Raw genomic sequence first — 25,820 nt, 5'->3', positions numbered from 1 at the left:
AAATATGTGCTTTTATGTGCTGACCTAGGTGCGTAAATAAAAATAATCTTTTAAAAAAATGTTGACCTAAAAAATTACATATGTATGAACGTATGTATGTGCATATATAGATACCAAATTTATTTAAAACTAAACAATTTTCTTAATTATTTTTTTTGTTATCATCTCGTATTTTAGCTTGTTGTGTCTTGCTTATAATACTTTAACGAAAGGTATTGGGTTAAAAAAAAAACACACTGTACGTTCTTTGAACACGTTTTCATAAATCGTATTTCTTTGTAATTAAACATGACAATTGACTTTTATCAAATTATAGGGATATGTGACTGGATTTATTAAGAAAATCGTTCGAGATTTTGAGAAAAACTATGACATGCAAGATTTGAATGCTGTAAAACAGTGAAGAGTTTTGTTTTTGATACTTACCACTCTTACTTGTTTTATGGCATAACTCGAATATAAGCAAGGCTTTTTCACGGGTAATGCCTCCTGAAAGTAATTGACGAATCTTCCAAGAGTAATTCTCGTTATAAAAGTACTCTCTCAAGTCACTAAGCCCTAGTTTAAACTGACTATTGGGCATGTTTCACCATCTTTAAACAACTATTTTGTGTGCACTTTGTTTAATAACTTACAAAGAAATCTTGATTTTTAATTAATATTCTGTTACTAATAATTATTTATATAATTAAATAATTACAAAATTTTACATTCATAAACTTCGTAGTGAACCAAACTTTTTTTGGCAAGATGGGAAAGGAAAACCTGGGCATTTTCTGGTTACTCCAATACCTTTATTTTCCTCATGAATTTTTTCGTAATGCACTTGTTGTTACCTTTTAAATGAATATTGTATATCGCACATCCTTTTATTTCTATTATCCAATTTTTATTTGCACATTGATCAGTTGCGGAATTGAAAGAAAATTCGACCGGAGAGAGCCAAATAAGGGAGTGACAATTTCGAAAATTGCTATGAAAAAAAGAAATACACAAACAAATGTTAAAATATTACCTTAAGACTAAAATATTCTAAAATAGGTTCAAATAAAGCTTTCTTCATGGAAAAGATTTCTGTAGATAGATAGAAAGATTTTTATTTTCGTATTTGAATATCATTTGATAAGCTATATCACAGTTTACATAAATACAGATATAATATAAAGCCATTATCTCTTTCTGCTGAGTCAGTATTTATATTAATCAAATTTAGAATTGTTTGGTGATATAAATATTTAAAGGAAAGTACAGAATAAAATCTTCAATATGACCAAAAAAACAATTCACGTACATTGTGCCTTAACATAGTTTTTTAAATTAGACATATTTGTTTGGAATAAATGTATTTTGGGTTAGTAAAAAATATTATAAATTATGGATATATATAATTATGTTTATATTTTACTATGCGTTTGAGACTTAAAAATTGAATGTATTCATAAATAAATACAAAATTTTATTATTAAGTAATAAATTAAATAAACAAATAATTGAACAAAATTAATAATATAATATATAATTGAATAAAATAATAAATCAATAAATAATTTAATAAAAACAAAATAAACAATTAAACTAATAGTTATTTAACTATTCAGGTACAAAGAAATTGATGAATGAAAAAAAAACAAACATAAATAAATAAACATTTATAATTAATAAATTAATTGATAGAAACATATAAAAACAAGTTGATAAATAGTCGTTTAACTCACGTAGAAGTAAATAAAAAATACACAAACATTAAAACAATCACAGAATATTTAAGTAAGTAAATAACATAATTTAACAATTAGGGAAAAAAGTAAAACGAAGTATAACAAACATCAATAATTAATATTAAAAATAAATAGTAACAAATTAATATAAAGTAAAATTAGTTTTTTAATGAACAATTATAGTAGTTGGCAGAAAAATGGTCAGGATAGAAGTTAGTTGGTTGACCAATGGATTATCCGAAAAATCGCATTTTAATACAAATGAATTAATTTTCCAATTCGATCACACATTTTTTCAACATTCGCTTTTTTATGAAAGTCGGCTGTAGAATAATAACGGAAAGATTAAGCATCATTTTATGCAATTTATTTGGAGATATCTGCAGTTTTTTTATATGACACTTTGGATAGTTTTCTCATATTTGGCAACCATTCAAAAGAATTACTTGAACACTCAATTTATAAAGTATAATTTTACTGTCGTTACTAAGTCCGACTTTCTATTGATAAAGGGATAGAGTAGTTTAATCGCAATACCAACTTTCTTAAACGTTTTTTTCAATATGTTCTCTGTAGATAAGTTTTTGCTCTAAGCAAACCCCAAGATACATTACACTTGTTTCCCAATTTATGTTAACAGCGTTGGAAATATCGGACGTATAGATATCGTAAAGGAATGGCCCTAATACAAATCCTTACGGAACACCATGTTTGACTTGGTAACAATTTGACGAACTTTTATTAACATAAATCCTGAAACACCTATCAGGCAGGAAACTTTGAATACTTTGTAGTAAGTAAGTTAAAAGACTAAGCAATCCAGTTAATGGACCATTCCATCGCTCCAGTATCAACATTTGTTTCTATATCTAGAAAAATGAAGTGAGTAGATTTTCCAAGCAAATGGTTCTGTTTCACATGTTCGCAACACTCGGTCAGTAGTACTGTGAATTTTTCTATCTTTTCAATGGTAACATACGTTACCTTAACATTTGACTCCATTACTATCAGTTCTACAACAATTTTGATGATTCAAACCGTACCGATTTCAACTTCAGTTAATAACTTTCAGAAAATCGTATCCCAACATCAAGATCTAGTTTATACAACCCAATCGTGCTCTAATCTTTGATTTACTTTATTTCCCATTTTTCCCTTTCATAGAACTGGCTGCAGTAAATACCCACTACCGATAGTAAATTAGTTTTCGAGTTCAATAAAGATGAAGATGCTCGAGATGATGTATTCCCTCCGAGATATTCACAATCTTCCACCCTCCGAGTGTTTGACTTTTATAAAAATTCTATATTTCTTAAATTTCCAGACCAATGCACACAAGTTTTCTTCTTCCTACGGATTATCAGTCGTCCGTCTTCTGTCGCTATACCGAAAATTGACATCGGTCGCACGTAAAAGATAACGAATAATTTTTTGTTTTCTTTTTCTTTTGTTATTGTTTTTTTTTGTCTTTGTTGTGAATAAAAAGCAAACAAAAAAAGCTCAAAAATACACTCAAAGATCGTATCGTATCTTTGTCTATAGAAACACTCAAACAAAATGTATCTATGTCCACGTTGTGAGAGTGTGCGCTAAAAAGACTATAATCGTCTGCTCTAATATGCTGCACGATCAGTTTTAGTTTGTGTATCGTTGAGATAGGTACTGTTTTTGACAAAAAGCAAAAGTTATCAAATAAAATTGTTTAAAAAAGAACGAAATTTTTGAGTGAAATATAATCTAAAGAAGAATAAAATAACTCACAGTGCAGTTTCTATAGATACAAATTAAATAAAATAGTTAATAAACAAAGAATTGTAAGATTCAAAAGCTTAAAGCAAAAAAAATGCCTTTGTTAGCACAGTTTCTGTTTGCCACAATTTTTGTGCTAATCGCGGCAACTTTTAACCTCACTCAGGGGGCACGAATTCTAGTAATCCTCCCTGTTCCCCTGCGCGATCACCAAATTGTCTATCGTCCCCTAGTTGAATCGTTGGCGAAACGTGGTCACAATCTAACAATCGTGACTACCGATCCAGAAAATTTCGTGAATCTAACATCGGCGTCGTCGGTTACAAATGGAGGGTCAGTGCACCCCAAACAAGTTGAATTAATCGATCTAAGTTTCGCACATGAATTGAGTGTTTTGAATATGCTCAAAAATCAAGAGAATATGATGAGTGGATCGGATATGATGCTGACCGTGTTTCATGTTATGCGAACTGTGGCCGTTGCCGAATTGAAATCACCTCAAATGCAGGGGCTATTGATGTCCAATAATACAGTTCGTCGGCACCAAAGACGTCTCTCTAACGCTCATAATAATGGAAATAGAGATCGAGAAGGAGAATACGATGCAGTGTTAGTAGATTGGTCAGGACCAGCACTGATGAATGCTTTTGCACATAAATTTAAGGCTCCACTGATTGGAATCACCCCTGGTGGTGCGTATATCACTTCGCACGAGGTCATCGGCAATCCTAATCATCCGGTAGCTTTTCCCAGTATATTTATGCCATTCAGTGAAGATCTTTCGCTATTCCAACGTGTTGCCAGTACTATCTTCACTTTGAAATCTAGGTAAGAATAATCAGAACTTAATTCGCATCGCACTCTTTCACATCACAATATCATCGCATCATCAGTTTCGAGATCGATTTCAACTTTCGCTTTATTTTTTTCATACATTTACATATGTTTTTTTTTCTTTTATTTTTTTTTTGTTTAACCTGAATTTTATTCAGTTTTGTGATAAACATAAGAGGAATAATATGTATTTCGTGTTGATTGTGAATTTTGTTTTTCACTATTTCTTCCTGTTTCTAAAAATTGCGAACACATTTAGAATAAATCTTAGTTGAATTAATCCACCAAATAAAATTATGTTCGTTGATAAAAGTTCTTTTATTATGTCAATAAAATATTTGAAGGAAAACATATTTCAGTTTTCACTTTCCAAGGTCTTACTCATAAATAATTTCCTGGCAACCGACAAAAATTTGCGTGACTTTGCAATTTTTTAAATGTTCTTATTTTTTTTTTGCTTATGTTTTGTTTTGTTATGTGAATAATATAAAATGATAACTTTAAAGAAAAAAAAAACTATCATAAATTTGAGGAATGTTTTCAAATATTTGTTGCCCAAAATATCTGATATGAGAATGAAATTTGAACCTTAGTTTTTTACAGAAGTTGTATGGTTTATGATTCATAATATTATTTTACGATGATAAGACGCTTAAAGGTAGGGTTAGACAACTGAAATTGGCGGCGAAAAAATTAGATTAGATTATGAAGTTTGTTTAAAGATTCTGGGAATATTTTTAAGTTTGAAATATATTATTGAGATTTCACTTATTACTTTATGCGAAATAGACACGTTATCAAGTAAGAAACATCACATTTCGAAGCAAATGATACTAACCCAAATAAAATTAAATTTCTTAGAGTCAGGTGACATTCACCATCTTTTTTATTTTTGTTCATTCTTACTTCATAACATTTCAGTTTTAAAATTATTGCTGCGCCAGAAAAGTAGCCATAATACTTAAAGCCTTATGGTACTTACAGCCTTATGAAAATTGTAGGAATACGTATGTATGTATATAAGCTGTAGATTATCAATTTCACAGTCAATACAATGACTTTTGCACAAAAAGTATAAACAAAATTAATTCTTATCAAATTTTTCTGTTTGAATTAATATAGTCAATTATTTTCTCTAGGTTTCTTTGTTTTACATGCTCAAGCTTAAAAACTCGGTCTGTCTGAGATATTTCAATGGCGATAAACATTTATTTAAAACATTGAAACGTCAGACATGGACAAAAGGTAAAAGTCCAACTTCGAATAAATCAGAGAGTACACGGAACGGAATTAAATTATTTCATTTCAAAGTGTAGTTAAAAAGAATATCACTAGTAAATGAAACTTCCTTATACTTTGAGAGTTTTCTGTCAGTTTATTTTTGACCCTGTTTCTTAATTGAATCATTTACAAAAAGTAGTTTTAGGTCTTTTCAATAATTACATTCCAACTAAAATGATAAATGTTCCATCTGATTCTAATTGGAATCCTTCGAAAGTATCAAGAAAACATTCTATTACAGTAATTGGAAACTTCAAAAGGAACTATTATACATCTGAAAATTTCTTCTTCAAAGAGTGTTTCTAAATGTTAAATTGATGCTGATATGCTAAAACACTTTTTCCTTGAAAACAATGTTGGAGAGATTACTTAAGATTTCTCAGAAAGGACAGATCCATACTTTGAAGAGATAAAGAGTTTTCAATTGAGAAGATATAATACAGGATTATGATACATTTCCTTGTTTGCTTGATTTCTCGAAGGCTTTCGACAAATTAAACCACAAAATTCTATGCTTGAAACTGAAATATCTTTTTGGGTTTGGAAATATTGCAGTTAAGTTACTCGAAAGCTATCTTTCTGACAGACGCATGTCAGAGGGTTGTCACTAACGAAAATATTTAAACATCTTGCCTTTAAGACAAGGTGTTCCACAGGAATCAATCCTGAGTCCTTTTTTGTGTGTATGTTTATTAATGACTTACTGTTTGTTTCTAATAACGTCCATTGCGCATTTCAATTAAAATTAGCAAAACAAATATTTCACTTTCTGTGGAAAAACTCAAAGTTTTTGACACTGTAACAAGTCATGGTGTGTTTTGAACTGTAACTTTTACAACGCGACTAATTTCCTATACTAATAAAATATTATAAAGCAGTGTGTTTGTTTGTTTGTTTGAACGTGGTTATCGCAAGAACTACTGGTCCGATTTGAAAAATTCATTCTTTCAGTGGTGTTCTAAGATTAATGCAAGCGGACCATCGATATACAATGTTTCAAATGCAGGAATTAATTTTTAAAAGTTGTGCTTAATAGTTCTAAAAAAAGTCTGCAACATCATATTCCTATCTTTTAAAGTGGGCTCACTATAACCATTTTTATTCTTATCAAATTTATTCTAAAATAAAGCATACGAGTAAAGCCATAAGGCGCATCTAGTCCCAATATAATCTTTAAGTAGCCTTCAATGATTTGATTCCATTCATTCGTGGACTGCATTGATACGATGGTATTTCACAGTATGCTGGGAATTACATTAAATCTTTATATTGATTATAGAAACTATATACTTTTACATAATCTGTAAAATTCTAAGACTCCATTGTATTTGTTTAAAAAAACTCTATTTTGTTCACTCTCTTAGAACTTTGAATCTATCTTTAATCTTCTCGATTATTACTTTTTTTATGTTTTTAAATCATGGAAGTCTCAAATTAATTTGAAATGCTTATCTCTTCAAAACTGCAAATTTTCTTCATTTCTCCTAGCTTACTTAAGTTAGCTAAAATATATTTTACTCTTTGCTGTATTATTCTATTTTATTAATCAAAAATCTTCTAATTACTTTGCAGCTTTGATATATTGAACTCAATTTATTTATATTGATATTGAACTTTATATTTAATTATAAATCCTTACAGCTTGTAGAAACCGCGTAAATGATAAAAATGAAGGTTTTCGTGGTCTTTGAAACGTACCACCCAGACAAGAACTCAGATATAGTTATAATAGAGTTTCCTACTTATTATCTTTCATTCCAAGTCCAATTCCTAATTTCGTCTTATGTTTCTAGACTATAAGGAAGTTCCTAAATTTCTGCTTACATTCTCAACATATTGTCTGATAAAATTACACAATTCAGAAGTGGGACGTTCTATTAGTATTACTGCTATTGAATGAGCTCTTAATAAGGTTTAATAAAAAAATGAACAATCAACCTACAATTATTTCAGATCAGTTCATTCCAGTATGATAACTTATCAAAAAGGATAAATTAGTTAAACGCTAGAAAACCCAATCCTTAATAATACCTATTACAATTTTTCAAACAACCTTTTTAAATGTCGGGTACCTATTTTTCAATGGAAAATCAAAGTCAACTTGTTGAAACTTTCTCCAACTTTTTTATCTGTCGTCGAAGTTATAAAGGTATACAAGAGGTATCCTTCAGTTAAGCAAACAAATGCTTTTCGGCATTAGAAAACTATAAGGAAGTCCAAGGCGATCAAGAAGTTAATCAAAAATACTTACTTATCCACAATAACTTCATGCTCATATAGAACTTTTAGGTTATAAGGAGCCATGATATAATAAAATACCTTTATTAAACGATTGGTAAACTTGAACTCATTAAAGTTGTGTAATTATTCTTTTTTTATTCATTAATTTGGTTTAAAGGCATAGACTTAAATACATTTTTTCCCCTGGAACACATCACCCTACCAACGGAACACCACAGGCACACTAACCGACACACATCAATCTGTTGAATCTACATTAAATGTGATTTTTGTATATATGATTGTACATATTATTTCTTCCAATAAACCTTTTCATAAATAATTTATTAACGAAATTGTCAGTTAAATGCAATTAAGGGCTTTTTTTTTATTATTAACGTCATTCACGCGTATTTTATCCTGACACTTGAGGTAAATATTTTTACATAATTATAAACCTTTACATACTGCGTTAAAGCACATTATTCGATGTAGTTGGTGATTTAATTATTAACAACACACAAAATATAAAAACGATAAAAAAAAGTTCATGGATAAAATTTACATTCAGAAGCAATTAGTCTTACATTTTTAATTGAACTTTTATTTGAGTTAACACTATAAACAGAAAATAAAATATAATCAAGTGAATACAAATATAGTCCCTGATTGGGCGCCAATTAAAAGGACAATATTAAATATGATGGTTGAATTTAGCTACTGAAGTTAAACGTTACTGACAATCATTTTTAAAGTTATACCCGTCAAAGCTAAATGAACGGAATTTTATTGATTTGTTCTAAAGGGAATTTATAACGACGATTTCAATACACGAATACCTAAACGTTATTTACGTTGCCTTTCCCTGTTAGAACATCGCAACTTCAAAGCTAATGTTCATCGATATGTTTTTTTTTTGAGAAAAGTCCTTTTATAAATCTGAAGCCTCCAGGTTCAATCTATTGGCTATTTCATAGAACATAAACTGCATACAGTAAACCAAAAAGGAACATACCGATTGAAATTGACGACTGTAGCGGGTCATTTGGAAGAGTTTTCACTCATATTTCGGATAGTTAGTTAATTGCAGATAAACGATATTTGGGTTTTAGTCGTTTGCATTTTTTTTGTTCTGTATGAGTTCTTGTAATTATATTTTGCTTGTGTATTTTGTTTATGGTTTATTTAAGATTTTGATTTCCTAAAAGAGACCTTCGGTTTTCCGTTCCTAAAAACTTGAAATGGCAGCTTGAACGATGTCCTAATGGATGAGACAATTCATGCCTTATAGTAATTTGTTCTAAGCTGCTTTAGTCTTTCAATTTCACAGCGAAGTTTCAAAGCTACATGTGTATGTATCACATCATTCAAGTTGTCACCTTGGCATCGTTAGATATATCAAAATTTGTATGTCTCGACGCAATACCAAACGGTCACTAAAAATGGGTGTCACTGAGCCTTTTTATGTTCCAACAAAGCCAGTAACGCCTGGGATTGCCAAGAGTTGTCTGATTTTTAAAGTGTAGCTTATCAATTTGTTATAATGGCCATCCTGGCCGTGGCTCGTGTTCTAAGCTTTCTCTTCCCTCTTTGATCAATTTGTATCCTGGATATCAAAACTGCTTTTCGGTCAAGGCTTACAGAAATATTTCAACTTTTTAACAGAAAAAAAGATGGTTTCAAGACCACCAATTGATAAACGGTTTGAGCTGACCCATACGTCCTCAAATTCCTAAATCTCCTCTTAATTTGTGTATATGTATATGTATCTAGACATTGCAAAACTCTGGCTTTTTTTGCATTTCGACAACTTGCTTGATGATTTATTCAACAATATTCTTTTTTTGACAGATGATTTTTGTACTGATACAGCCTTTAATACAACAACAACATGCTGATACGTTAAAATGACTGGCACAACATTTTAAACGATTAAGCAAAATGTTAAATCCACTTTTAGGAAGTAATTAAGCTTAAAAGATGGTTTAGCTTATTTTATACGATTTTAACATGAAATAGTTATCTCTTAACATTTTACTTAAAATTGCGGAATGCCTACTTTAACTTTTAGCAATTTGTTGAATCTGTCATTATCCTTGACAATTTGTTTACCTAAAAAGAAACCTATTTAAGAAAAAAACTCCTATGAGAACTGTTTGGCAATATAAGAAAGCTAGTTGGGACGGTCTCAAGGAATTCTTCAGAAACGTTAACTGGTCATTATGCTTCCTCACTTGTGACAAATTAAATTTTTTGTAAAATGAGAAATTTCATCCTGAGTAGGGTAAAATCAATTAAGCTCAAAGAAACCTCATTGGATTAGTGATGTGAGTTTCGACGAACCAAATGTTTGCATGACCCAAGGGAAGTAAACATTTCTGGACATTTGTAAAAAACGTACGAAACACCACGTCATCCTCGGTTTCAACTAACTAATTGATAAAGCCAATGTGCTTGAAGAACAGTTAACTCTTAATTCGACGCTACCAGAGAGATCCTGTTCTTGAGAATGTCAACGATCTGATGGGGAGAATCTTTTTTCAAAGCAACAAGTCCGCTGGTGATTTGATGGTTCATCTAACCGAATAGTGGAACAAATCTTTTCATCGTTTTTGAAAACAATTTGACACCAAGCTCTCTTATCGAAAATGCATGCTTTTGGTATTGATGAATCAGTTGAATTAGAAACTACCTTTTTAACCATTCAGTGCAACTTGATTAGGGTAATTTCAAATCTGAAACTCATTAAATAAATGCTGGTGTCATAGCATAAACGATTTCTTGTCTGCCAGTTCTAATCGAACAAACTGTTTTGCCCATACAGTTTCTTCAGCTTTTTGTATACCTTTCTAGATTTACGTCCTTGTCCTTCGATTGGCAACTTCAACGGCAGCATATGATAAGCTCATTAAATTTCGATCTCGACAGTATTGTCCAATCCAATGGGGAGAAAAGCATGGTGTAGAAAAATTTTAAGAGTAATAATAACATTTGAAAATTCAGCTTTGTGCAAAAAATGTTGATCTTTTAAATCCCGAGAAAATTCTTTTGAAGAGCATGAAGATGAAGATTTTTACTCTAGTTCGGTGCAACTAGATTCTAGAGCGTTAGTATCGGGCATATATGTATGTATATATTTATATTATGAGTAATAGATAAATCAGGTAAAATTGTTGTTTTGCTCTGGATGGTGCTTCATGAGCTCATAGAAACATTAAACAGAACCTAAACCATCATTTATCTTGTGTTCTTTTTCTTTTTTTTCTCTACTTCCAACAAAAGAAACTTTTGTTTTTTTCTTAAAAAGGAGATTATTTAATTTAAAAACTAGTATTTTTGACTTTGGTATCTGAGTGTCTAAGTTATCTGAGATTTCTCACTAACAAGTTTGTTTATATTTGTGTGCTTTTTATCACGAACTGTCACAGTAGTAAAGTAGAATCTTACTACGAATAGGTTTTCGACATTTATAGGAGTCTCGAATGGATCTTATGGGATTTCGTTCTCAAATGTTGGTACGATTGATATTGTATTTATATCTCGATGGCTGTGTTCGTTGAGTAGTTGTGCATTTGGGATCATGTGTTTTCAATTGGTAAAACAAAATCAATCTGTTACTGTTGATAGTATTTAGTTTTGTTAATGAAAATGGAATAACTGGGCTTATATTGCAATAGAAAAGATAATTGAGTTTTACTATGTTTCCACCAAACGTTTATCTAAAAAAAAATAAATAAATTAGGTGGCGCAGCAGTCAATCAAGATTCAGGGCCTAGTGACTTTCAACTCTTCCTGTGTGCGAGTAATGTTGTCAGAGATAGAAGGGACCTACAGTTTATATGCCGAATACGAATGGCTAATTTGAGAAAGCACTTTTCATGACAAGAATTACTCTTGGAGGATTTGTCAATTCCTCGCAAGTGGCAGTACCTGTGAAAAAAGTTAGGTGGCACAGCATCACGTTACGGGTACTACTTGGTTTATCTAAGTTAAGGTTAAATAAATCTTTTGGGTGTTTCCACCGAACAAGAAGATTTAAAAATGATTAAGTTTGACATCACTTTCTTAAATGGAAATGGTGTTTCGATGTTTCTTATGAAGTTCAAGTGAGAGAATTTGATTGGTTTTAAACAATGAAGAACCTAATAGTTCAGCACTATATAAGAATATGCTACCTACTCCATGTTTATTTTTTTTTTAACTTGATTAAAACAAAACTATATTTTTTGTACACAAACATGCAAACAAACAGACCATAATACATTATCTCCAAAACCAACTCCTCCACACAGGTTTTTCTTCACAAATTTGGATTCGACTCCGATCCCCGACTGGAATCGAAATTTCAACTCGATTCAAGTATACAAACAATTGAAGCGAGCATCAAGCTCGCTTCAACACCAAATGTTAATATAGTAGTCTACGAACAAACCCCCTTCTTCAATTTTTCGTTTTATATCAAAGCTGCAATTGTTAAATGAACTTTTTTTTTATAGAATCTCAATTTGTAGATGTTTTCTTACCATTTATTCTTGAAAATTGTCCATTTCATTAGTTTTAGATAGTTTTTTTACTGAAGTTAATTGTAACTTTTGATTTTCACAAAACTTTTTTCTGTATGTGTGTTTTTAGTATTATTCTGACAGAGGTTCTTTCAGTTGTACCAATTTTTAAATGCAAAAATCTGTCTACTGCCGATGGGTTTTCTTGGGAATTTTCTACTATACTTATAGGCCCTCAACAATAAGTTGTTTAAAATGTTGCACAAATATTTCTAAATCAACTGTTTTTACTCAGGCTTTAGATTTTTAGCTTTTATTACGATGGCAGCAAGTACTGCAATTTTGATAATTGTAAATTTTAATATTTCCCACGCAAAACACAAGTATAAAATTTAGTTTGATTAAATGACAAACCCTAAGAAACATTTCGATGGGTAGGCGGGTGTCATAGTTTCCGAAACAAATTTAAGGAGATACTATCATTGCTTATTATCTGCTCATGCCCACATAAAGTGAAATGTATTTATCCAAACTCCGAAATCCCAATTTGTGTTTTACAATAATTTAAACCATTCCAAGACCCAAACTTGTCCATAAAAATCTCCCACTTAAACTTGTTTCATTGTTGGGAAATTTCGTGGGTAAATAGATAAAAGTAAACCACTGTGGGCTTTTGGCCAAAATCAATTTATGATTCTCATTGAAATATCTAATTCGTAGTGTATGAATGGAGAGCAAAACCAAAACAACTTAAATGCGAGCCTCGCATCTCATACTCACTAACTCGCATAAAATTTACTTTATCTTCAGAGAAAAATATTGTTATTTTATTATTCGGCTACAAATACGCCGTTTTCATAAAGTTTGCTATTATTTTTGCAATGAAACTTGTTTATGAAAAATTTCTCAACTCTTTCGCCAGTAAACTGGAAGGAATCTCAAGATATAGCATAGCAGGTAGGTCCAGGTGTATATTTATGTGTAGCTGCGTCTTAAGATAGATTGTTATGCAAACACTTTGTGAATTGTGATGCCTGCAGGTACTGAATGTTACATAAACATTTATGGTAAACAACTTTATCTATAACTTGCCTTATAACGTGGCGCGACGAACGGCAGCGGTGGATGGCGACGCGACTACAACGCTGAATCTGCTGCCGACTTTCGTTATATTGGCAATGCGGATAACGCGTAGGTTGAAAACAAGAGTAGGTAAACTCGTATCTATCTATCTTTCTATCTGTAACTATATATCTGAATGTTTTTGTTTTTAAAAGAAAAATTAAAGTAAACAGAGATTATTATTATTATTGTTGTGTACCCTTTAGTCAGATTGTAAATGAATAGTTCGTTTATCTCAAATAAGGGGGCTCGACTTTTTCATGATGTTGTTGTTTTTATTTTAATTACATTATATTTTTATTCCTGTAGAAAGAAACGGTTTGTTGTTGACGCCAAACAAGGCCACAGGTGTTGTTTTTATTTTTTTGCGGTGTATAAATTTTGTTTTGGTGGACAAAAATAAATGTTTTTATAGAAAATTATTTTCTCACACAAATAAAGTTTTATTTTTGATAAAATTGATATTGTGTGCGTCGTCGTTGGTCGATGTTTTGGTTAAAATTCAGCACAAAAGTGATAATATATGAATCATGTTTTTAATTTCTTAAATGCTGTTGCGTTGTGTTTTAAATAATAATAATAAGTATATACTTGTGTTTCTAAGGTCCTTAAAGTTTAGATTAGTTTTTCTTGTCAAATTGGACAAGGAAAAGTTTGACTTTTAGTACTTAAAGGTACTACCTGTACTTCTGAGACGATTTTCTTAACTTTAAACTAAATTTTAAAACTTATAAAAATAATATTAGCAAAAGTACGACCAATACCAATTTAAACATTGATTTCTGTTCTAAGACAACTATGTTTGCAAACAGTTGGTTTGTAAAGCCGAATAAATATTTCTTTTAGCTCTTTTGACTTGTTCTATGTTTAAACATGAAATTCGTGCCTAAATACACAGGGTTACCCATTTCTTTTTTATTATAAAGTATGAACGTTTACCCGTGTTTTTTTGGCATTCTATAAATAGTATAGTAGAAAATTCCCAAGAAAACCAATCGCCAGTAGCCAGATTTTTGTATTTAAAAATTGGTAACACTGAAAGAAGACCTCTTTGAATAATAATTTATTTTTTTTTTAAATGAATAATAATTTTTTTTTGAAGAAAATTTTGTGAAAATCTAAAGTTAAAATGAACTTCAGCAAAAAAATAACTAAAACTAACAAAATGGACAATTTCCAAGAAGTAATGGTTAGAAAACATCTGAAAATTGAGATTCTTTGACAAAAAATATGGTTTTGTTTTAATCAAATTAAAAAAAAAATTGCACATGGAGTAAGTAGCATATTCTTATATGGTGCTGAACTATTCAGTTCTTCTTTGTTTAACACCAATCAAACTATCTTACTTTCACTTCATAAGAAACATCGAAATACCATTTGCATTTTAGAAAGTGCTGTCAAACTTAAACATTTTGAAATATTCTTGTGCGGTGAAAACACCAAAAAGATTTATTTAATCTGAACTGAAATTAACCTTTAGTGGAAACATAGCAAAACTTAATTATATTTTCTATTCTGGCAAAATAAGCTCAGTTAGTCCATTTTCATTAACAAAACTAAATAATAGCATCAGTAACAGATTAATATTTTTCCCCAATGGAAAACACATGATTCCAAATACACAACTACTGAACGAACACAGCCATTAAGATAACATTTGAGAACGAAATCACATAAGATCCATTTGAGACTCGTATAAATGTCAAAAACCCATCCGTAGTAAGATTCTAATTTAACTTTTATCGGTAGTATTCATACTGCGAATATCGTTTTTGTTATTCGTGTAAAATCCTACTATACTATTGATAGATTTTCTAAAAAACACGGGTTTATGTGTGAAACACTACATTATTTAAATGAAAACGCAAATTGTTGCAAGCATCGATTCTTTTGAGGTAATTTTTACCCAATTCTTTTTTATTATAAAGTTTGAACGTTGTAGAAAATTTCCAAGAAACTCCATCGCCAGTAGCCAGATTTTTGTATTCAAAAATTGGTACAACTAAAAGCAGACCTCTTTGAATAATAGTTTTAAAAAAAATGAAGAAGAATTTTTTTTTAAGAAAATTATGTAAAAATCAAAAGTTAAAATGAACTTCAGCAAAAAAATAAATAAAACTAACCAAATGGACAATTTCCAAGAAGAAATGGTTAGAAAACATCTTAAAATTGAGATTCTTTTACAAAAAATAGTTTTGTTTTAATCAAATTTTAAAAAAATTGCACATGGAGTAAGTAGCATATTCTTATATGGTGCTGAACTATTCAGTTCTTCTTTGTTTAACACCAATCAAACTATCTTACTTTCACTTCATAAGAAACATCGAAATACCATTTGCATTTTAGAAAGTGCTGTCAAACTTAAACATTTTGAAATATTCTTGTGCGGTGAAAACACCAAAAAGATTTATTTAATCTGAACTGAAATTAACCTTTAGTGGAAACATAGCAAAACTTAATTATATTTTCTATTCTGGCAAAATAAGCTCAGTTAGTCCATTTTCATTAACAAAACTAAATAATAGCATCAGTAACAGATTAATATTTTTCCCCAATGGAAAACACATGATTCCAAATACACAACTACTGAACGAACACAGCCATTAAGATAACATTTGAGAACGAAATCACATAAGATCCATTTGAGACTCGTATAAATGTCAAAAACCCATCCGTAGTAAGATTCTAATTTAACTTTTATCGGTAGTATTCATACTGCGAATATCGTTTTTGTTATTCGTGTAAAATCCTACTATACTATTGATAGATTTTCTAAAAAAACACGGGTTTATGTGTGAAACACTACATTATTTAAATGAAAACGCAAATTGTTGCAAGCATCGATTCTTTTGAGGTAATTTTTAATCACTTTGGGCGAAAAAGTAAAGTGCAATCGCATCTCTGGACCAAAGAGTGCACCAAACAGTGACTTTTTATAATTACTTGAAGATTTAATACGTTCAATAAAACCCTTGGTCCTAAAATTTAAAACTCGTGGTGAAAATACTAAATTTGGTGTCTTATTTTTATGATTTAAAATCTAGGCTTAAAAACAGCGAGAAAAAAACAGTTTTTTGTTAACTGTTTTGATTTGTATGTAGAACTTGTCAACGTTTATCAATTTTGTGCTAAGATTAAAAATTTTCTATAGTACAATTAAATCACCTACCAACTAAAACAAAATCTGAGTTTTCTTTACTGTGCTTTTAATTTAAGCTAATTTACAAAAAGGGGAAAAAATTCCAGAGCAAAATTGACCAAATTATTTGTTAACTTTTTGTTAAATCATCTTTTGAGAAATTTACACTGAAATTTGATTAAAAAAGGTCGCCACTTACACGACCTTTTTTGTATAGTTACATACGTCTTTTTTTAAACATTTTGGTGCTTCACAAAATTAGAAATAAATTTGTTATAATCCTTGTTAACACTGAAAAATCGGTGCCTCGACTCTTAGCAATGTAACGGAATATCTTATACATTTTTTTGTTCTGCCAATGATTCCGGAACATTCTGTATTGTCAATTTTAAAGGACAATATTGTGCGTTCAAAAGTTGTGATTATGATAGCTTAAAAAATCCTTTTTGGCCACAGTGCGGCGTCAATATTCACAGAGTTGTTTAGCGAAATCTAATAAACACGACTGTTTTGAACTAAAAAACTCCTGTTATATTGAAAACAAACTCTTTAGATTGTATTTTTAAGTTGACCTCTTTTCTATCCTTTATAATCCATTAAAATGGAAGCAAAGTTCATGCTAAAAGTTCTTTTGAGGTAAAAGTTTGGTTTCTTTAACGAAAACAATTTCATGAAAATTATGAGTTATTGTTGGTTAATTTATTTTCAAATTAAAATAAATGTCTTAATCGTGAATTAAGAACTCACCCCAGGTTATCAAGTGTTTTGTAATAGCATTATAAATGCCTTTCCAAGTTGTTAATAAGAAAAACGGTTATAGCAGCGTTTAAATTGAAGCATAGATGTTAGGCAGCACTCAGTAAGGTAGTAAGCTATGAAAAGTTTTTATTACTGTCACGTTTGACTGGTTCTTGAAATTCATTTTGTTTATATACAGTAAAATGTTGTTTTTTTAAAAGTAAGAAATGTTGAATCAATTCCATTGAAGATGGTAGTGTATTTTTGGTGAAAAAAAAACACTTTTTTAACATGATCGGCCCAGAAGTATGTAAATACATAAATTAAAAAAAAAAACAAATAAATTTTAACAAACCTTTTATAATGTAAAATTAATGTCAATATAGAATTCTAAACATGAATATTTTTCAAAACACTAATTGTAAAACAGATTACAACATTGTTTAAATACTCACTTTATGTTGTTAACTTTTGTTTGCACTCATTGAATTTTACTTTTGGACCAAAATACAATATGGCCATTGTGTGCCCTTTTACAATATAGTTGACTTGTTTAGCTCCAGTCCCTATGCTCTTCTTTAAAAACAATTTAAATAAAGATTGTCTCCGATATCCTGCTATTGATAATATAAATTCCGGAGTTCCGCAGGGCTCCGCTTTGTGTACGACTCTATTACGCTGTTCATTTTTCTTTCTAGTTTCAAGTTCTTGCTTTTCGAATCCATAAACTTAAACAACTGCTTGCGATGACTTTCAAGCTGTTGTGTAGAATGTGCAACAAACATTTAATCAAAAGATTCAGTTTACTAATGAAAGATTCAATTCATGAATGTATAACATTCATTCAAATTATCTACAAATTACGAACCCAAAGATAAACTCAACCTTTACTTTGTTAATTAAGTAAGATGGAGCCGGTGACAACCAGTAGTCATCAAGGTCAACAGTGACTATTACGTAACCCACTTATCCCTTGAAAGTAAAATCAGGAGCATCTTAAAAATTGACCTTATTTATCTCAAAATACTCTTTTAGCCATTATTTCTTGGATAGATAGAGCAAGCACTCTTATAACTCAATCAAAGCACTTTCTAAGCTTCTTCATTTTGTGTCACACTTCATGATGCCTTCGTTCCTCATTCGGTTTATGTAAGCTTCCAGATAAACTTATTCATACACACTAACGAACTTCACAAGTACTCTTATTATTATCAGTTGATGGGGTTTTTCTCCCTCTATTTTACTTTGAAATCGGGAAAATCCCATCAATCAAACGCTTTTCACTTTACATACACACATACTCGTGCCATACTCTACTCCTCGTATTCACCTTCAAATCGATTTGCTATCAATTCATCTCACAATATGTTTCTTTTTCTTTCTCCTTCGTCCTTTTAAACGTTCGAAAAATAAAATAGATATCTCTACTTCAATGAAGAGCTACCCAAACAAGATGAAATTGTAAAAAAGTTCTTTGGTCCTGGCACACCGTCCATTTGGGAAATTGAATCGAATGCAGATCTACTCCTGGTGAATTGCTATCAGGCATTGGGCAATGCCCGTCCAGTTGGACCCACAACCATTCACATGGGTGGCATTCATGCGATAGAGGACAAATCGCTGCCATGGCACTTGCAACATTTCCTCGAGAGCCAAGCAAATATAAATGCTGGTGCTGACGGTGGTGGTGCTGTTGGGTCTAGTTCTGGTAGCGGTAACGGCGGCGGTAGCATTGGCGGAAATAACATCGTGGCATACATTAATCTTGGGGCTATGCTTACACGTGCGTTTGTGGAGAGTCATCGGATGGAAAAGCTCGTGAAAATACTGGAAAAATCTAGCTTTGATGTTGTACTTAATACAAATGGAATTGGCGATGGCTACGCATTAAATACGACGACAAGGATGTATCAAGGGTCAGATTTTGAACAGGAGAGTCTGCTAGGTGAGTTATAGTCAAGTCATATATAGTTTAAGATATGGTTATAGTGGGAGTTTTGGGAATTCTTTTGAATACATGTGTTTATCTATGTATACTATATTTTGAATGGAAACATTTTTGGGCGTAATCAATCAAGGGTAAGATTTATGAAGGTCGGAAATAGGTTTGAAAGATTGAAGATTAGGGCCCATGACAAATAAGATATGCTGGGTTGAACATCTCATAGACTGGACAGCACAGGCAGGCATAGAGGAAGCTGTTTTAGGGACCAAAGTCTAATGGACTTTCGAGTTCACAACATGAACTTTATTTCAAATATCCTGTGATGTATATTTACGAGTAAATATATGTATTGAAGAATCGTCCTTGACTTACAAAAAAAGAAAACAAAATAAGGAGGAAAATGTTTTGGCTCTATTGCGTATTGGGGGACGCTTTAGATCCATGAACCAAACTAATAAAACACGATGATATCACGTTTTGATGTCACATGGCTCGTTAGACTTAATTGTAAGAGTGTCCAAGATTTATTGGTATTTCTTTTTTGTTTGGCATACAAAACAGAGTTTAGAAGAAGCCTATTTAATGCAACAAGTTACAATTAGCGAGGTGGAAAGAATAATTAATTTATCTCGTGGAGACGACATTAGCATTTATCATAAGCAGGTAACCTATAAAGCAGAAATGAGAACAGATAATAAGGCTAGATGAGCCAACTAACAAAGAAGTGCGTTGACGTTTATTCCAAAGGATCAATTAAGGATACTTATTCTTTGAATTATTGACGTTTTAAATCAATAGCTAACTACATTTTGGACATGTTGACAATGATTTCCAATAGACGCTCAAGTTACCCTATCACCTGACCTTGACAAACAAGTACCTTCAATTTGGCACTGTCCCTAGCTTGCTGTAGCCATCTTCTGACAATATGAAGGCTTTGATTTCCAAGTACCATATAAGTTTAAATCATCCCCTTTTAAGCAATGAAGTTTAATTAAATTTAAATGCCAGACTCAGTCTGATCGGTCCAGTCTTTAAAGTTCTTATTCACCTTTGGCAAGGTGTTGCCTCACCAGAAAACATGACGTAGATAATATTGTTAGCAACACAGAAGTATACAAAGTTTTTCATTATCATGTGAAGAATCAGTTTATTGAAGAGTTTGTAAGTTTAAAGGTTTCCGCGGTTGTTTTCTTGACACATTTTTAAATACTCGGATTAGCCGCGAGTTCAATTAAGTACACATACACACCCGAACGTTTTGCTTTTAATCACAGGGAAACTACCATAAAAATGTTATGAGCGATGTTTGATACTCAAGTTGTATTTAAGCGTAGGGGGTTCTGTCTTTTGCTGCGGTTGTAGGCGGTGAAACGCAAGTTGGACCAAACCGTGCTCACTACATCCCTGTTGATGTTAAGCGGCATTTGGATCGACCGTAGAAAGTTTAAAATGGGATTCCAAGTTCGTGACAGACTAAAGCTATCGTCTTGATTAAAATTTTTTGTGACGCTCTATTTTAAACGGTGAGAGATGTAATGCGGCTCGTTCACTAGAACCTTAGCTTGTCCAAAGTGAATCCAATGGTGATTAAGAATTTGTTTGCATATGGTGGACTTTTCTCTTAGTTTTTTACTTACAGCGCTAATGTCTTGCTGAGTCTGTCCTATATATTACTAACCAGAACTCCAGGGTACCCCATTGGAGGTAGTTAATCACTTTTTTAGGTGGTACAAATATGGAGTTTATATCATATTGTTTTTTTAATTTTCCCCACCCTGCCAGTTACACCTCTTACATAAGGCAAGAAACCTTTTTTATCTTTTTCGCTATCCTCCTTTTGCTTTGCAGAAATTGGATTCCATTCGCTTTGAAAACTTTTGTCTAGCATTGAAAGTTCAGTGGCAAGAAGGTCGCTGTCACATATCCTGCGGGCTTCCTGAACTAGCGTAGAGAAAAAAGATTTCAAATTCGATAGTAGTGCGTAGAAGTGTGTAGGTTCTTTCTGTACACTGTGCCATTTTGATTTCGCATCAATTTCACATCCAAAAATGCATTTACTTTTTTCAAAGTAAATTTTATTTTTGTTATAAGTTTATATGCTCCAGGAAATTCAAACCAGCGGAATTTGTAATTATACAAAAAGTATCATCCACATATCTCAGCCATACTTTTGGTTTTACTGCAGAGCTATTCAGAGCTTTTTTCAAAGTTTTCCATCCAGATATCTGCAATTAATGGGGCCAAACGTAAACCCATAGAGCAATTTCATCTATTTAAAAATAAAACTGATGGTTGAAACCGAAATATTCTGATGAAAGACAAATTTAAAAAATTGACATATAGTTTTCGTTGATGCCTGATGTTGAGATAAGCTCATGGATGTTAATTAGTAACTCCTGCACAGGTACATTCGTAAATAGTGACTCAACATCAAAACTCAACATAATTTTATCTTGGATTTTTAAACCATCAGACCAACCTATGGCTTAAAAACATCAACCAAACGCTTTGATATTGTATAGCAAAGAGACGTTTATTTGATTCACTATCGGTCGCATTGGATTTCCTTCTTTGTGGATTTAAAGCAGACCGTACAACTTCAGTACGGTTCAGTAGTGACCTTTGTATATGTTTTTCGTTCCAGTGGATTCCGATGAAAATAGGGTTTCTTTGTGGTAGTTGGACTGCACGTAGTACTTCATATAGATTTTAACTATTGGTAATTAAATAAATTATTTGAAAACCAATTGGAAAAAATCCATTTATGATCTCGTGCAATTGTGAGCAATTAACTTTGAATTTTATCACTTCATTTTCCAACCGTCGCTCAAACATTCACGTTCATAACTTCAGTGCAAATAGGCAGTGTCTGTTGTCCAAATCAATGTTGATTTCTTAAAATTTCAAAACTTAGAAAATATCACCTAAGAATTTGTCTCTTTTTTGTATACAAATATTTTGTATCAAAACTTTCAAAAAATACTAACAAATATATGTACATACATGTACAAATGTTGTAGGTAACTTTTTATGATCTACTATTTTCATGTATTCAAGCCTTTAAAATAGGTGTAACTTGTTTTTGGAAATTTGTACATATCTAACCAACAATTCAGTATTCTGAAAGAAAAAATAAATATTTAAAAAAAGATGTTTATCTTTTCAATAAATTAATAGTTTAAAAGTTATTTACAATTGAAGTTGAAAAAATTGATGTGAAAAATTGACATTCTACAAAAATGACACTCTATTAAAGAGCTGGACTGTTTGGTCAACATGGTAAAAATTTTTTGCCAATTATGTCAAAAGAAATTCAAAAAGTTTTTGAATATCAGTTTTTGACTTAATTTCATTTGTAGCATTAAAAGACCATATGGTAACCTTGTTTAAACTTATATTCGCTACGTCAACGAAATACCTGAAAAGTATTAATTTTCTCTACGTTTTTGATTTTCGCTGATAACACTTACTTCAAGGTTTTTCTGATTAAAAAGAAACGTATGAAATAAAATATTTAAAAGTTGCTACTTATAATCAATTAACCAGTTATGTAAAAAATTAGTTATACTTTAGAAAGATTATCGAACTACAATTTTAATATTTTCATTATCACTCAATGTTCGAACGTGTCATTTATTTGTTTTTTTTTTTTTTAATACATTTTTGATAAGAAATATATGATGGTGAGTTTTCAATAGTTTGTTCTTGTTTTGGACTGTATAATAATTTATTTTCACTATTTTTGTATATGAGTTTAAGTTTATATTACTAACCATTAAATAAAAACTATTATTTCTCCGAAAGGAAAAAATCAATGTGAGGCTGAAATTAATATAATATAGATATTTACTCACTGCTTGGCAAGATATTTAATAATGTATTCAATAAAAAGAAGGTTTTCATTTATTCGTCCCTTTTCCGACAGAATGTCAAAATTTCAGGAGAACTGTTTGAAATTGATTGATTTTCATTGTAAATAGAAAACTAAACTCCAAAGCGATGAATATGTGTCACAGAAACCGTAATATTTTGAAATTTTTTTTTTTGATTTATGCCGCTTTTCGAACAAAAAAACAATTTTCCTCTTTTATTTTTTCTGACTTTATAAAATTTTGTCGTTTTTTAAGATATTAAAAAACTAAAAACAAACATTTAAAATATTTAATTGTTTAAATTCAAATAATTTGTTTAGTAATATCGCACGAAAAAATAAACAAAAACAATGAAAACGAAAATCAAAAACTTACAAATATTCTCACAGCATTTGATTTAAAAAAACAAAATTAGGTGTGAGTAATTTGAGCTTCGAATTATTAAATTCATCGTTTATTCTTAAGAGAATCGTAAGAACCTTTGAAGAAAAATGTAAATAGATTTTTTTTAAATATTAAGCAGATCTTCTTTCTCCTTGACATTAACACCTAAGTGAGTATTTTCCAATGGTCTCAAAACAAGATTAGTAATTGCTTCGTATTTTACTACTTGAGCATATTTGTATGTTTCCATCTTGTGATGATTGTATCTCCAAATTTCTAGCGCTGGGTCGGTGGGTGGTCTTTATCAACATTATTGGATTCAAAGTTCGAAGTTTACAAAAACGATCGTCATGTTGGTAATGCATTTAGGTGGAGGTGTTCTAATACGAATTTCTCTTTTTCTGTATCTTTTTCATTTGAACTATCAATTGAATTGCCCTGTGTATATATAATCGTAGAGAGTAAGACTATTTTTATTTTAAACGTTTGCATTCCTCCAAAAAGTTCTGAGTCTGTTTACAATGAACTCTCCTTGGCATTTTACTTTCTTATCAATTGGTCCAACTCTGTCACTAATATTTTACTTCTAGGTGATTTAAATGATTACACATTCACTGGATTCCATCCAAAGACGAATTTTGCCTGAAGGCCCTCTTTCTTTCTTACAATTGTAACTATCTTTTCTCAATAAAATCCTTTAAACTGACTCAAAAGATCGAACTCTCGATTAAGTATTTTCTTCTCACACTATTAGTACTCTTGTTCTAGAATCTAGATCAGGAATTACTAATACTAATAAATATCATTCCCCTTTGGACATTTTTCTTGATTTAAATAATCACCTTACAAAACACATTAATTTCTTCGATTGCTTCTATAATTTTGACTTCAGAAGAGCTAATTTCCAGTTGTTGTCTGACGATTTAACCATTTCTGGAATTGCCTATACGTAAGCATTTTCTAATCTTGACGAAGCAGTTTTCTTAATTATTGTTTGGAAAAAAATGTACCGTTTAAGAAATCAAGAAATACCAACTTTAGCCTCCCTTGGTATACGAAAGAATTGCGTTTACTGCGTAACAAAAGAAATAAGGCATGGAAAACTTAGCTCGAAACTCTGTCGCCAATCAACTTCTCTTTTAATGTTGAACTTTCTAACGAATGTAAGCCTCTCTCTAATTTATAGAGAGAGGCTTAGGTTATACAACCTATTTATGTCACTGATATGGGCACCTCTTTAAAAGATAATCCTAAACACATTTGGAAACTTGTAACCTTAAATCAGATGGCTTTCCAGTTAACTTCACTTACAAAAACCTTTTATTAGATAAATTAGTTTATATCTGTAACGCTTTCAACATATTTCCGTGAGTCATTTTTTAATAGCTCTGAAGAAGTTGATGAAGTATATTTTTTTATAATCTTTCGCAATCTAGCTGCAGTGACATTCCTGTGCTACGTAGTACGGTCCTTGATCTTTTATCCGTGTTGAATGATGGCTGCTCAGCAGGTCCCGATGGTATACCCCGGTAGTATTAAAAAGTGTAAATGCTTAAGTTGAATCCCAGGCAAACTTCCCAGTATATGAAAGAAGTCAAAGGTAACAAGGCGGATATATAAAGCCCATTGCAAAGCTTTCCTGCATTCCTAAAGTGTTTGACCAAGTTATTTGTGAAAGCGTAGCATTTTTTTAGTAAGAATCTCATTTTCGACCAGCAACATGGTATTGTGAAAAAAGATCAAACGTTTTAGGTCAAGCGCTTCAGAACAAGCTTATGAAGTTGACTGTTTACCAATTTAGCCACGGAATTATATTATTTAAACTCAAAGCTCTTAGTTTTCCATCATTTTTCTTAGCTTGGATCAAAATCATACCTTGAAAACAGATCCTATGAGGTAACATTTTGAAATTTGTCATTCAGAACCTTTTGTGGCTTAATCTGCTGTTCCCCAGAGAAGCTATCTTGGCCCTTTTTGGTTCATCGTGTCTATTGACGATGTATCGTCATGTCTACGCTTAAGTGAAGTTGTCATTATTGCTGACGATATGAAAATCTTTAAAATAATAAAGTCCACCCATGAACACTTTAAAATGCCAGACGATAGCTTTTACTAAAAAACGAATCGGTAGTTTATTTTATTATTGTATATCACATTTAAAGATTTAGTTGTTCATTTCTGTTGCAACTTAGAATTTATACATCACATCAATATTATTATCAATAAGGCCTATGCTTATTTTTATAAAACGCTGGGCAAAGGAGCTCAATCCCTATGTTACTCTTTTTTTTGTGCAATTGCCATGTTCGTACC

At 31.1% G+C, this 25,820-nt stretch overlaps 1 protein-coding gene across 1 annotated transcript in view; it reads left to right on the top strand.

Annotated features, from left to right (window-relative positions):
• Positions 1-3,345: 3,345 nt before the first annotated feature.
• Positions 3,346-25,820, top strand: part of LOC129938384 (UDP-glucosyltransferase 2-like) — a 38,883-nt gene continuing 16,408 nt past the window's right edge. The window contains exons 1-2 of the mRNA XM_056045911.1: positions 3,346-4,295; positions 18,722-19,248. Of these exons, the coding sequence (XP_055901886.1) occupies positions 3,562-4,295; positions 18,722-19,248 (1,261 nt within the window). The 5' untranslated portion in view covers positions 3,346-3,561. The remainder of the gene's footprint in view (positions 4,296-18,721; positions 19,249-25,820) is intronic.

This window comes from Eupeodes corollae, chromosome 1 (assembly GCF_945859685.1).
Source record: "Eupeodes corollae chromosome 1, idEupCoro1.1, whole genome shotgun sequence".
Classification (NCBI taxonomy): domain Eukaryota; kingdom Metazoa; phylum Arthropoda; class Insecta; order Diptera; family Syrphidae; genus Eupeodes; species Eupeodes corollae.
The sequence above is the reverse complement of the archived record's forward strand: the minus strand, read 5'-3'. Positions and strand labels throughout refer to the sequence as shown.